At 42.8% G+C, this 12500-nt stretch overlaps 1 protein-coding gene across 1 annotated transcript in view; it reads left to right on the forward strand.

Moving 5' to 3' along the window:
* Window positions 1–5420: 5420 nt before the first annotated feature.
* Window positions 5421–12500, forward strand: part of eif2b3 (eukaryotic translation initiation factor 2B, subunit 3 gamma) — a 35181-nt gene continuing 28101 nt past the window's right edge. Inside the window, exons 1-3 of the mRNA XM_076295237.1 lie at window positions 5421–5739; window positions 6392–6546; window positions 8196–8353. Coding sequence (XP_076151352.1) covers window positions 6399–6546; window positions 8196–8353 — 306 coding nt within the window. The 5' untranslated portion in view covers window positions 5421–5739; window positions 6392–6398. The remainder of the gene's footprint in view (window positions 5740–6391; window positions 6547–8195; window positions 8354–12500) is intronic.

Genomic DNA, 12500 nt, shown 5'->3' on the forward strand with positions numbered 1-12500 from the left:
TTGACAATGAGCGCCCGGGGAAGGGAATTTCTGCTGGAATGACTGCAAGCTTCATGTTTATGCACTATAAAAAAAACCCACAACATAACTCCCATTTTCCGCTCTCACTCACTCTGCCCTGTTTGGACAGATTTGTTCTTCTAAATCCTGAGCCTACCTCCAGGCCGATCACACTCCACCAAGTCCAGCCCCCCCCCCACCCCCAACCCACACACACACACACACACTCACACACACACATACCACCGCCCCCTCCATCCCTTCTTATTATCCCAATGTGGTCCACAACTCTGCCTGGCCCCCTGCCACCCGGGGAGTTATGGCATCCATTAACCGGTGGTGATATGAGCAGAGCCAGACCAGACGTGCATGTAAAACAGTCAAAAAGCCTGACACGAACACTCACCTGGCCCTCGGTGAGATGGACCACCTCCACCCTGGACACTCCACCCCCCCACCCCCCACGTCCCGGAAGAGAGTGGCCCTCTGTCCACAGGAGGAGTGGGGTTAGTGTGAGTATTGGCCCCATCACGGCTCTCTGACTCCAGTGGAGGCTGACGCTGAGTCGCTCTGTCCGTTTGGCTCCCCAGCAGAATGGCTGGTGTTTAATGAAGTGCCACCGTGCAAAGCCTGTGTTTAAAATTGGGGAGTCCATTTTAAACACAAATTATGATTCTCTGAAGAGCAAGGTTCAGCCCCCTCCACTCAATCACACAAGACAAGTAATAATGCTAATAAAGTGCATTATGTGAAAACTAATGTGTTTGATTATTTAGTCAATTTAGTTTAGTAATTTAGTGCTTCACTATACCATTTTTATTTTCTGAGAGAAAAAAAAGAAAAAAATACTAACATTACAAGTGATGGTTCTGCCACACCATGTCATCTTTTGATACAATAGCAACCAAGGGAAATAAAAAGCCCATTGAGTGAATGCCACACATTATGCAGTATTAAAGGGTAACAATGGGTAGTGTAAGTAGTAGTAGAGTTTACTGAGACTGCAGAGGAGAAAAACAAATGTTTATATATAGAGAACCCTCTAGTAAGTACAAAGCCCCCGAAGGACCATGATGGGAATTATCTTTTTAGAGGTGGGAATTTATTTTTAAACCCCTTTTGTGTTCCCTCGCAATGCGTTTTGCATTCCCTTGCAATAGCTCCCTCACAAAGTGAAAAGTATTGCTAAGGAACAGAAAAGTAAAAATAGTAAAAAATAAAAAGTAAAAAATAAATTTCCATCTCTAAAAAGATAATATTCTCACCATGATCAATTCGGGAGCTCCGTAGGTAAGAGATTCCAGAAACTCCTGTTACGCACTGAATAGTCTGAGGAGGACACAGGGTCCCACATGTCTAAATATGACTGATTATCAATTAGCGATATGGATGGCTCTTTAAACACAACAGTCGATAACATAGGACCATAAATACCTTAGCTTTTTCATATACAGACATATATAGATAATAAATGTAGCTGGCCTGTATGTGTGCATTGGTTATGAGTTCCTATGAATGCATTCTGCTATTGGTTAAATCTGTAAGGTCATCATGCACTCCAATTCTGTCCAACATGTTGAGGCTGATTCTTTGGTAAGTGTTGAATAATAAAAACCATGTGTCTTTTGTGTCCTTCCCGATCACATCTCCTGTGTGGTTGAGAGAGCTGAAAAGCTGGCCTCACACATCACCACTTCTTCTTCTTCCCTTAATCTCCCTGGCAGACGATAAAGAAATGTTTTCATGCTCCTTTGACATGTCCCGACAAGAATTTTTGCATTTTCTGTATTATTATGTCTGTGAACCAGTCCTGCAAAGCCCAGAGTGTGACACGCGTCCCAACATTTCTCTTTTTTACTGCAGAGGAACACACACACACACACACACACACACACACACATATACACACACAGGCACGCACACAAAGAGAGAGAGTTTTAAAAGTGTGGGAGAGGAGAATGGTCCGTGGACCGGAGCGTGTTTATCTATGTCACAGTCTATCGGTGGCTGACCGTGAATGAGCAAGGAGGGGGGCAGGGTGTTTTTGTTTCCATGGCAGCTGGGGTCCTGGTGCTCTCGAGGCCCTGGAAGTGGCGCAAACACAAACCACACTGAGTGTGTTGTGCTTTCGGCCGCGCTGTGGCTCGCGGGGAGGCGGCGGTCAGGCCCGAGACTCGCTCTCTGGGTGGTCTGGCCCCGTGAATGTTTATGATCTAAACCAACCTAATCCAACTGGCTTGTTTAAAGGAATTGAGAATGATTTACAAGGGCTGCTTTGGCCAGGAATAGGAAATCAGAGCAAATCAAGGCAGACCTTCAAGTCTGTGGTAGTCTACAATTCGATGGCTTGCCCTCCTTATCTGTCTATATCACTCTTATCTGCTCTCATTTTCATGTGTTGGGAGGCAGCCTTTATGTTGCACTTCATGTTATATTGTATTTCACTGTTCAGGGCCTCATGGATTTGTAATGGTCATGATTTGTAATTAGATGCCATGTACTTGTATTTGCATTGTCTAAATATCAAAGTGATTTTCCACTATTAGAAGGAGAATATTGCCTTTATACTATTATTTTGCAATCACAGAGAATTTATTGTGTGAACAGAAACGTTTGTATGGCATCACAAGGACTCATGCATTTTCTTGATGCTTTTAGTCAACTATCTACCAAATCAAAAGTGCTGCACTAAAAAGGTTGCTGTTGCACTTGCAGGCATACTGTAGTTTCACACTACACAACAATATAGTGTCTATAAATTTAAAAAATATATTTTGTAACGGTCAACATCAAGAATACCATCTGTGGCTTTTTTATTTGTAAGCATAAAGATCAAAAGCTGGGGACAGGTTTTCCACTGCATGCTGACAGTATGCAGGCCCCTCACGACGCAGGCTGCTGCAGGGCTGGGCTCCATAGCCTGACACCTGCGCCACATTTCCTGTCTGTCTCTGCACTACCTATCACCATTAAGACAATCAATAAGGGCCTGTTCCAGCTTTTATTCTTCATTCCTGCATGGACTTAAAGTCTATGGGTGAGCGCTGTAAAAAGACCAGAGGATAATCGCTGGAAAAGTGTCAGTGGCATGGGCTGACTTTTATGACAGGCCTGTTTTGAACCAGGGCCCACTTTTAATGACAAAAAAGATGCCATCTGTGTGTAGGGAACAGCTTGTAAAGGCAGATGAATAAGAAGTTATTAGAATGTAAAAAAGTCTTATTGCCATATAACCCCAGTAGGAATTGCCAGATTGTAGGTGAAGAGACCTGGAAAATTCATTGGAGGGTCAAATCATCAGAAATGATAAGAAAAAATGTATTTCCCCAAAACATATATTTTTCTATACTTGCCAAAACAGAATTTATTTTAATAATGAAAATCTCCCAGATATAGCCCATTGAAAGGCTCATATTTATTTGTCAGCTACCAGGTATCCATCACCAGGAACATAGCCTACAATGGTCATATGCTACATTATTCTCAGCGTAAATATGGCAAAACATCTGAAGAATTTGCTATCTTTTAAAAAAAGTTTTGCTAGCATCATGCTCCGTTCCAGGAAGGTCTGAACATCACCTTCACATGGTCAAATGAAAGGTAAAATTGTGTGTTTAGCTGGGCATAAAAATGCTAATGTCGCTAAAACTTGTTTTTCTAAGCTGTTTGTTTATGATCATTTAATGAGATTCCACTGGCAAAAAGTCAGTGGTCTATTCATGCTGTGTACGTAATTGCTTAAATTTGCTGAAGAGCCACCTGCCAGATGGTAAACTTTGGTCATGTCATCCACACAGGATTACCAGGGTGGTCTGCATTAGGGCTGTATTAATGCACTCTTTCACTGAGAGAGTCTCTCTGTTGAGAGGCAGAAAAGTTGATGTGAAAACAAAATGCACTCTGGAATGGGTGTTTTTTTACCTATAACTTTGGATAAATGTCTTGAAAGTTGGCTTGAGACCATTAGCTTATATAAAAGTCATCAACAACCATATGCTCTCTCTCTCTCTCTCTCTCTCTCAGGCATAGTCTATTGCCTTGCCTGCCCACCCTGTTATTCCAAAGTTTCCTCTACAGGCAGCAACCAATGAAGCTCATCTCCTGTCCAGGGAAAACAAAGCCAAGCCACATTCCCAGAGTTCAATTTGCTGTTAGATCGGCGGTCTGTGAATTGGGGTTTCAGCCATGTCTGTTGACTGTGGAGAGGTGATTGGAGGGTTATCTGCACAAGCAAGAGTGAAAAATAAAGGATGTCAGCAAAGAAAATGTTTGATGGTCACCCTGTATACTGTCCATCAGATACAGTTTTCTGGCAGAGATCATTTTTAATACGGAACCCACAAGTTATTTTTTATTTTACTTTATTTCTGCAAACACATAGTTCATACCATACATGTGAGTTTCTGTTGAGTTGAAGAGTGGAAACACATGCATTAGGTAGCCAACAAAATTGACTTGTGTATACATCTCAATAGAAAATTGCTTGTAAATAGAAGCATTTATTACCTTTATTTAATAGCTTGCTTCGTTCAGTAACAATGTCGGATATCCTAATTTTACCCTAAATAGATGAAGAGTTTGGATCCAAAACACTATATCCTCCATTTTAATGAATTTTCATAAATCATTTGTTTTCATTTTGTACTTTTTGTAATTTCAGTGGAAATGTAGTTGGGTATTGTTATTTGATTTATCTTTACTCAATCAAAACAACAGCACTGACATTTTATTGATATTACCTGAAATAGGCCACAATTAAATAGATAGATAGATAGATAGATAAATACTTTATTGATCCCCAAGGGGAAATTCAGGAATGACTAGTTTTCAAAAATGAATTTATAGCGTTTTGGAACCAAACTCTTCAGATGTTTTAATTACTTACTGTATCCTTAAAATGAGTTTGAAAGCTATTTGAAGGATGCATGAAACAGACACAATGAATATGTTTTAATCTTGTGTAATCCAACACAATGTTGCTTGTATGATAGTGACTGATGAGTCCATGCATGCACCCTAAAACGTGACTTACATTTTTTGAACAAAACTGATATTGTTGGTTATAGCATGTAAGAATACTGTAAGTTATTTTCCCTGTCAAATATTACACAATATGGTTTTGACTGTGTAAAATCTATTTTAACCTATGGCGGGCTTTGCATAATGACGGCCTGCGGGTGGTAAAATGGATGATTAAAATCACTAATTTATGTTCTATTTTAAATATGTATATGTTTTTTTATCTGGACTTTGAGTCTGTAAATAAATCAAGTTAAGTTATCTTATAACCATGATGCGTTTCGGTGGCTTATTTTTTTGGCTACTTGTGTAACAAACTTCATTGTGATTTGCCAGTAGCTCGGAACTATTTATACTGACTTACGTTTCTATCAGGTAATATTAAAAGTGCCGTACCCATATCATCATATCTTGCAACGCCGTAGACAGTAAATAAAACTTGAAAATTTGAGCCTAATTCAACTGTACTGAACAACTGTTATCGTCGACGACATCCCTATCACTATTGATACTCATAATAACCTGAATTAGATTATAGAGGATTCGCCAGCGTTTCTGCGAGCTAGTTAGCTAGCAACGTTGCCTCCTCACATGTTTGCTACAATGCTAGCCTACTAAACCCACTTGGTTCACTGAGAGAGGTCTATTTGCTAACAAGCTAACGTTACCTGAAGCAGCTGGTCAGTGTGTTTTATAATTGTTGACATCGACTGACAACGGGTAAGTAAACAATGTATGTTCGTGTATCAATTGAAACTCATAACTAGACCGTGATATGGCACTTTTCCCTATCTCCTAGCTAATTAATTGGGTTCGCTAACGTTAACATCTGAAAGTTATTTAGCTAATGTTACTCATCCAGATGTTAATTCTAACGTTAACGTTACTTAACTATGTTGCTTATTTCTTTCCACGTGCCTTCGGTTATCCCCAGAGATCGGTCTGAATGGAAACAAGTAAATATAACGTTAGCACTCGTGTCACATGAAGCACCATGAAGTTAGCCTAGCAGCTACCCGGTGGAAGTCCGTAAGCAGCGCACTGACAGCCAGTGGGTCGACACTTAGGGCTAACGTTGCAACTTTGTTTGATAGCGCTTGGTCTGCAACAGCCCGACAATTAACTGTTGCAGATTTTCTGTTCTTTTTTTGTGATGATCTTTTTATTGAAAGTTTAAGAACATAAATAAAACAACAGTAATACACAAACACTGACCGTCACCACAGTAATAGCAAAAGTCAACAGATTTTCTTGATTAAATGAAATGATGTGATGTCTAAGTGTGTGACACACCTGAACGACAGTGTGCCAGTAGCCTTAGCTGTGGCTGTAGTTAGTTACCAACACAGTGTGCTTCTCACTTGCTTCCTAGATGTAAAATGGAATTGCAGGCGGTGTTGATGGCCGCTGGTGGTGGGTCTCGCATGATGGATCTCACCTACAACACACCGAAACCCCTGTTACCTGTTGGGAATAAACCCCTTATTTGGTACCCACTGAACCTACTAGAGAGAGTTGGATTTGAAGGTAATACAACTATTATGACATTTGAAATGTATAGGGCAATTTGTTATTTTTTTTTTATTTTTTTTTATTGTACAAAATAAAGCCTTTTTTTTTAGGTTGCTGTTCTGAGAGAATAGTGTCAATAGATCAGTGGACCTATGCATTGTGTGTGTGTCTTTTATTTTAGGGAAGTATTAACTGCACAACAATATAGAGCAATTTTTGGCCTATGAAATATTTAATTTTACCTCAGATTCACTGTTTCCTTCAGTTTTTTCCCCTATAGGGTAAGCAAATATTGTATATATGTATTTTGGTCTATATTGCCTATATGTGACTGACAATGTAAGGCTTTTCTACAAATGTGATACTTTGGGAAGATGCGTGCAAAATAAAAAGAGAGACTGACGAGGAAGATGCAACTCTGCCAATATTGTACCAGTGGGCCAGTTTCCATACATGAATTAAGAATTCTCAATTATTATCCTTCAGATAAATCACTGCAGGCACTGCAGTTTAAATAATAGCTTGCAAATTCTGTCACCTTGTTTGGTAAGGGAAGAACGCTTTTCAACATTTCCTTTAGTTACTACAGCACTATTTTGGGGAGCAGCATTCTAACAGCAGAAGGAAGCTCAGAAGAATTTTAAGTTAATGGAGTATGTGAAAATTAGCCAATTTAACCTGTGAGGTGTTAAGTCCATAACTAGGGAACAGCCATTATTCGTGTACTGCTGTCTCCCTTATAGCCCTAAATGGTTCTTAAGTCATGGAAAGAAGCCCTGTTGAATATTTTATTTTTGTTTATAGTGCACGTTCCGTAATGCACAGTAATGGTGTAAGCAGTTAAACTGCCTGTCTGTGTCACAGGTCTCGCGCTCCTTAGCAGATCTCCCTGTGCTGTTAGATTTCACGGCCAGGCTGATCTGAGCACAGGCCTTGGCCACTTTAGCCGCTTGGCTCTATGGCTCTTTATATGTGGCTCAGTCAACGCGCTGTTCACAGCCAGTCTGCCAGCAAGGCCCTGCAATTAGCTTTTTACAAGTCCTCGCACAAACTACAGTAACTACATAAACGTTTTCTTGCAAACCTGCCTGCTTAATCAGGGTCTTGGGACAAGACTTTCCCCGTTTGGCTCACACTCTCTCTTCCCCACTGCTGGATTGAGAGAGAAAAAAAAAAGTCAGCCTATAATTCACAAAGACCAAATTGAGAAAGTCTGTAGGACTTTGTTGCACACATAGATGTGTACTGGTGAACATTCATCAACTTTTTCCTTTTCTGTGTTCATTTACATCCCCAATACATAGTATAAGTATAAGTATATAAGTATATATACTCTTTTGATCCCGTGAGGGAAATTTGGTCTCTGCATTTATCCCAATCTGTGAATTAGTGAAACACACTCAGCACACAGTGAGGTGAAGCACACACTAATCCCGGCGCAGTGAGCTGCCTGCAACAACAGCGGCGCTCGGGGAGCAGTGAGGGGTTAGGTGCCTTGCTCAAGGGCACTTCAGCCGTTCCTAACCTAGCCGCGCTAACCAGTAGGCCACGGATGCCCCCCACAATGATAGTTGTAGGGGATGACATGCTGAATTCCCGTAGTCTTGGAGGTTAAATGCAGCCTGTAATTTTAGAGACTAATGAGCTTGTGTGTCCTCTTCCAGAGGTCATAGTCATCACCACAAAGGAAGTGCAGAAGGCACTGAGCACAGACCCCAAGCTGAAGCTGGACGGGAAACTGAAGCTGGACGTGGTGTGCATCCAGGAGGAGGCAGACATGGGCACCGCCGACGCCCTCCGACACATACAACAAAAGATTAAGGTAAACAATACAGTAATGCAGCCTCGTCCCAATCCCTCAGAGCTATCTTTTCTACATGAATTAAGGCCAGACTAAAGGAGCGCTTGAATGAACATTTCCATTGAGTAATGCTTTTAGTCTTGGACTAGGCTTAAGTCTGGGTGTGGTGGAGAAACAGTTATGTCACCGACTGACATTCTGTCGACCTGCCGTTGCCAGTCCGTGACGCTTTGGATGAAAGCGTCTGCCAAATACCAATCAACTTTAACTTTAACTTTAATCCATGTAGAAGAAACAGAATTAAGCTGCTTCTACTACCATTATGTGATTTTGTACCACCAAGAAGCCCTGCTAGATATTTTAGTTCTGTATAGCGCGCACACGTTCAGTAATGCACAGTAATGATGTGTGCAGTTTACTGAGTTACTGATTCAGAAATTCCTTGAACAGAGGCGAGCGTTTGCTGCGAAAATGTTTATATGAACAGATGAATTTGAAAAATTTTGTGTAAACATTCCATCTCAATGGTAACTCTCCATCCAATTCCCAACATGTTCGCAGAGAACAACCTCCTCAAATTGTTTGTAAGGGTTTGCAAACGTTCGCGGAAAACTCAAGGCAAACAGAAAATTGTTTGCAAACGTTCGCCTATGTTTGCATATTTGAACGCACCTCTGGTATAATGCATTTGTTATTGCATATAATGTGGACTGAGCATGTAGGTAGTTTCACAATCGGGGTAAGTGCTTTGTTTCACAAGGCCTACAAATTAAACCCTCTTTGTCTTTTTTTTTTTTTATCTACTGCACATGCATTGAAGGAAAAAAAAATCATAGCATCTAGTCATTGACAATTTTTAGATATGTATACTTCCAGTGTTATAGGTGTTGGACTGGACATCTAAAAATATGTTTTTTATACAATACTTGTTAAGTGTTTATTATTGTTCCTTTTAGTTATTATGATGTTCAGATGTTGAACCTGGACATTTTGTTGGGAGGTTGTTACTTAGTTCATATCTGAAGCATTTCCTTTGCTAAGTAAGTTCAACCAGGTCAGCTATGTTTCTGAAATTATGTCTGATGGAAATTTGGCCTGTATTGCAAATACCCACCATTTCCATTACAATTATGCGTGCGTGCGTGCGTGCGTGCGTGCGTGCGTGCGTGCGTGCGTGCGTGTTTATTCATAGACACAAAACATAAATAAATGGTATATCTGAGGCGTTGGGTGCTCAGAGGTTCAGCAGTTGTATTTCCCGCAGTACCAAAACCACAGCAGTAGATCTAGAGTTGCAGGTTGGCAAAGCACGCCCCTAGTGAAGCGCAGAGGCAGGGAGGCCACATAGGATCTGCTTATTTTGGATGCTCCTCAGCTGTTTACTCGGCCAGCTAATGGAGGACTCCAGCGTGAAATCACCATTTGTCTGTAACCAGCGCCATACGCAGCAGTTGCCTTCGATTGGCTGGGAGCTCTGCACACCTGTTAGTGGGCACTGCAGCAGGCCCAGGTCCTCTCAGTGGGAATCATAGAATACCCAACAGTCACAACGTGTGCTCCTTAGTTCCACGGTCAGAGGAGTAGTGCCTAATGGTCTTAGTTTTGGACAATTTTTGAAATTGCCTCCTTTTTAAATGGTTGTATCAACAATTAAAACAGTCATGTTTGAATGTCTTATGTGAATGGTTAGGTTAGGTTCATTTTTTGTTATTCTCTTTGTGAGTTTTACACAGGAATTAATGGTAATGTAGTGTGAGTGTGTGTATACAGTATGTGCGTGTGGAGATGGTGGAACCATCACAGGCAATCAATCTTGTGTAAAACATCTTTAATAGCCAGAACGTACAACTGGCACTAAGGCATTTTTGGTCAATTGCTTGACGTTTGTGTGTGTGTGTGTGTGTGGGTGTGGGTGTTGGGGGGTGTTGAGGATGCGTTTCAGTAGCATCTCTGCTGAATAGCTGGCATGTCTGGCCCGATGAGTAGGGTATGATTTACGACTCTGGCATTTCAGCAGGGCACAGAGTCAGCTAGAGGCTCTCTGGATGACTGATAATTTGACAGCCTGGAAAAAAACTAACAAATGGCCTCACAGAGCGACACTGTGTGAACCGGGATAGTACACGTGTGTGTGTGTGTGTCTGTGTAGATGCTTGTATGTGTGTGCGTGCATGTGTGTGTTTTACAGAGGAAGGAGGGAAAGAGGTGAGTGTCAGAGTGTGTATAGCTAGGCATGTGTGAGGGTTGAAGGAGAGAGAATGCCAAGGAGAGGAGGACTGTGTGTGTGTGTGTCTGTCTGTGTGTTTGTGTGAGTATATGTGTGAGTGAATGGTATGTGGGTGTACATGTGAGCATGTGACAGACAGATGGTGTGTGTGTGTGCGCGCGCATGCGAGTATGTGTCCGTGTGTGCTACAGTGTGTGGAGCGTGGCGCTCCACTGAATGGGCCCATAGAGTGGCGGGTGGCCGACGCTTCAGCTGGCTCAGGCGTGGACGGACAGGGGCCGCAGCGGGGCGGCTCAGCGGCAGCACGGCCGCAGATCCTGTGTGCTGCTGGGCGACCACTGATCCGTGGGTTCCTGCGTTCCTGCGTCTCCCCGGTCCGCTCCGCGCCGACTTGGTCCGGCGAATTGCCTCATTTCACCTGCTGAAAACGCAGCAGTCCTCCCTACTCCATACACAAACATGTGGACACATACACACACACACACACACATAGACACACACACACACACACATACACATAGCGCCATGGCTACAGTCCTGTGGCTTTCCCCCTGCCGTTTCCAAACAGATGATGTCAGCAGGAGCCCACCACTGGCCTGTGGACGGGGGAGTCGACCTCCTGGTCCCCCCAAAAAGCCATCCCTACTCCAGATTTCTTTGTGTGTGCGTTGGTGTGTGTGCGTGTGGTGTGCGTGTGCGTGTGTGTGTGTGTGTGTGTTTTTTTTTAAGTTGCATGTGCAGGAAAATTTTCGAGGGATGTCATCACATCTGGGCTTTGGTCAGTCCTTTTTAAGGGTCACAGTAAAGTCAAAATGCGTGCTCCATTCCGTGCTGTGGTTCTGTGTCTCTTCTCCCTCTCCCTCTCTCTTTTTCTCCCTCTCTGCCTTCTCATTCCTTCTGCCCTTAATTTGAGTCAGGAGCACCCAAACCATCGGAAAGACCGATCCTCTGGGCTTCTTGCAGTGTGTCACGGAGCACGTAAGACACAAAAAATCACTGCAAGAAAGAGCAAACGCACGAGAGAGAGAGAGAGAGAGAGACAGAGAGAGAGAGAGAGAGAGAGAGAGACAGAGAGACAGAGAGACGCGCCACATTAAAAGCCCTCATGAATGCATTCATAGCAAGGAGATTAACCTTCCCCTTTAGTAAACATGGCGAGCACAACGGAGTGCCGGTGAGCCCGGCGCTGGAGAGTGGTGGCAGACCTGCCGGAGCTTGCCGAGCGGTCGCGGCAGATAGCTACATTTATTGTCTAATCCCGCTGAGAAAACGGGAGATTAAGAGCATTGAGTTGCAGAAGCCCCCCAGTGCACGAACAGCTCGCTACGCGATGAGAGATGGGACGGAGTCATGGGGGCCCGTAATCCCCCACCTACTGTACCCACCAGGGCTCCACCCAGCTCTCTCTCTCTCTCTCTTTCTCTTTCTCTCTTTCTTTCTTTCTCTCTCTCTTTCTCTCTTTCTCTCTCTCGCGCTCTCTCTCTTTCTTTCTTTCTTTCTTTCTTTCTTTCTCTCTCTCTCTCTCTCGCGCTCTCTCTCTTTCTCTCTTTCTCTCTTTTTCTCTCTCTCTCTCTCGCGCTCTCTCTCTTTCTCTCTTTCTCTCTTTTTCTCCCTCTCTCCCTCTCTCTCTCTCTCTCTCTCGACCATCAGTTCCACAGAAGCCATAGCAGCTGAAGCCATGCTAGGAGCATCTGACGGCAACAGCATTCTGCTATAGCCTGCTCCTATTAAACCATTAGGCTTGGTACAAACAACTCCAACTTTCTCCTTTGTGCTTGTGTTTGCAGCCAAGCTGTGGTTATGAAATGACAGAACCCAGTGAAAAACATGTTTGCGTGTTGCTGATGGTATGCCCTCTTACTGTTTCTGTTCCTTTTCTTTAATTATTATTTGCAGTTGGAGTTGAATACGTTGCCAATAAGAGGAGAGCAAGAAGGCACA

Source organism: Alosa pseudoharengus, unplaced genomic scaffold (assembly GCF_046254945.1).
Source record: "Alosa pseudoharengus isolate Yale_2024_CS ecotype anadromous, Long Island Sound unplaced genomic scaffold, YU_APseudo_1.1 YU_APseudo_1.1_scf_2, whole genome shotgun sequence".
NCBI classification, from domain to species: domain Eukaryota; kingdom Metazoa; phylum Chordata; class Actinopteri; order Clupeiformes; family Clupeidae; genus Alosa; species Alosa pseudoharengus.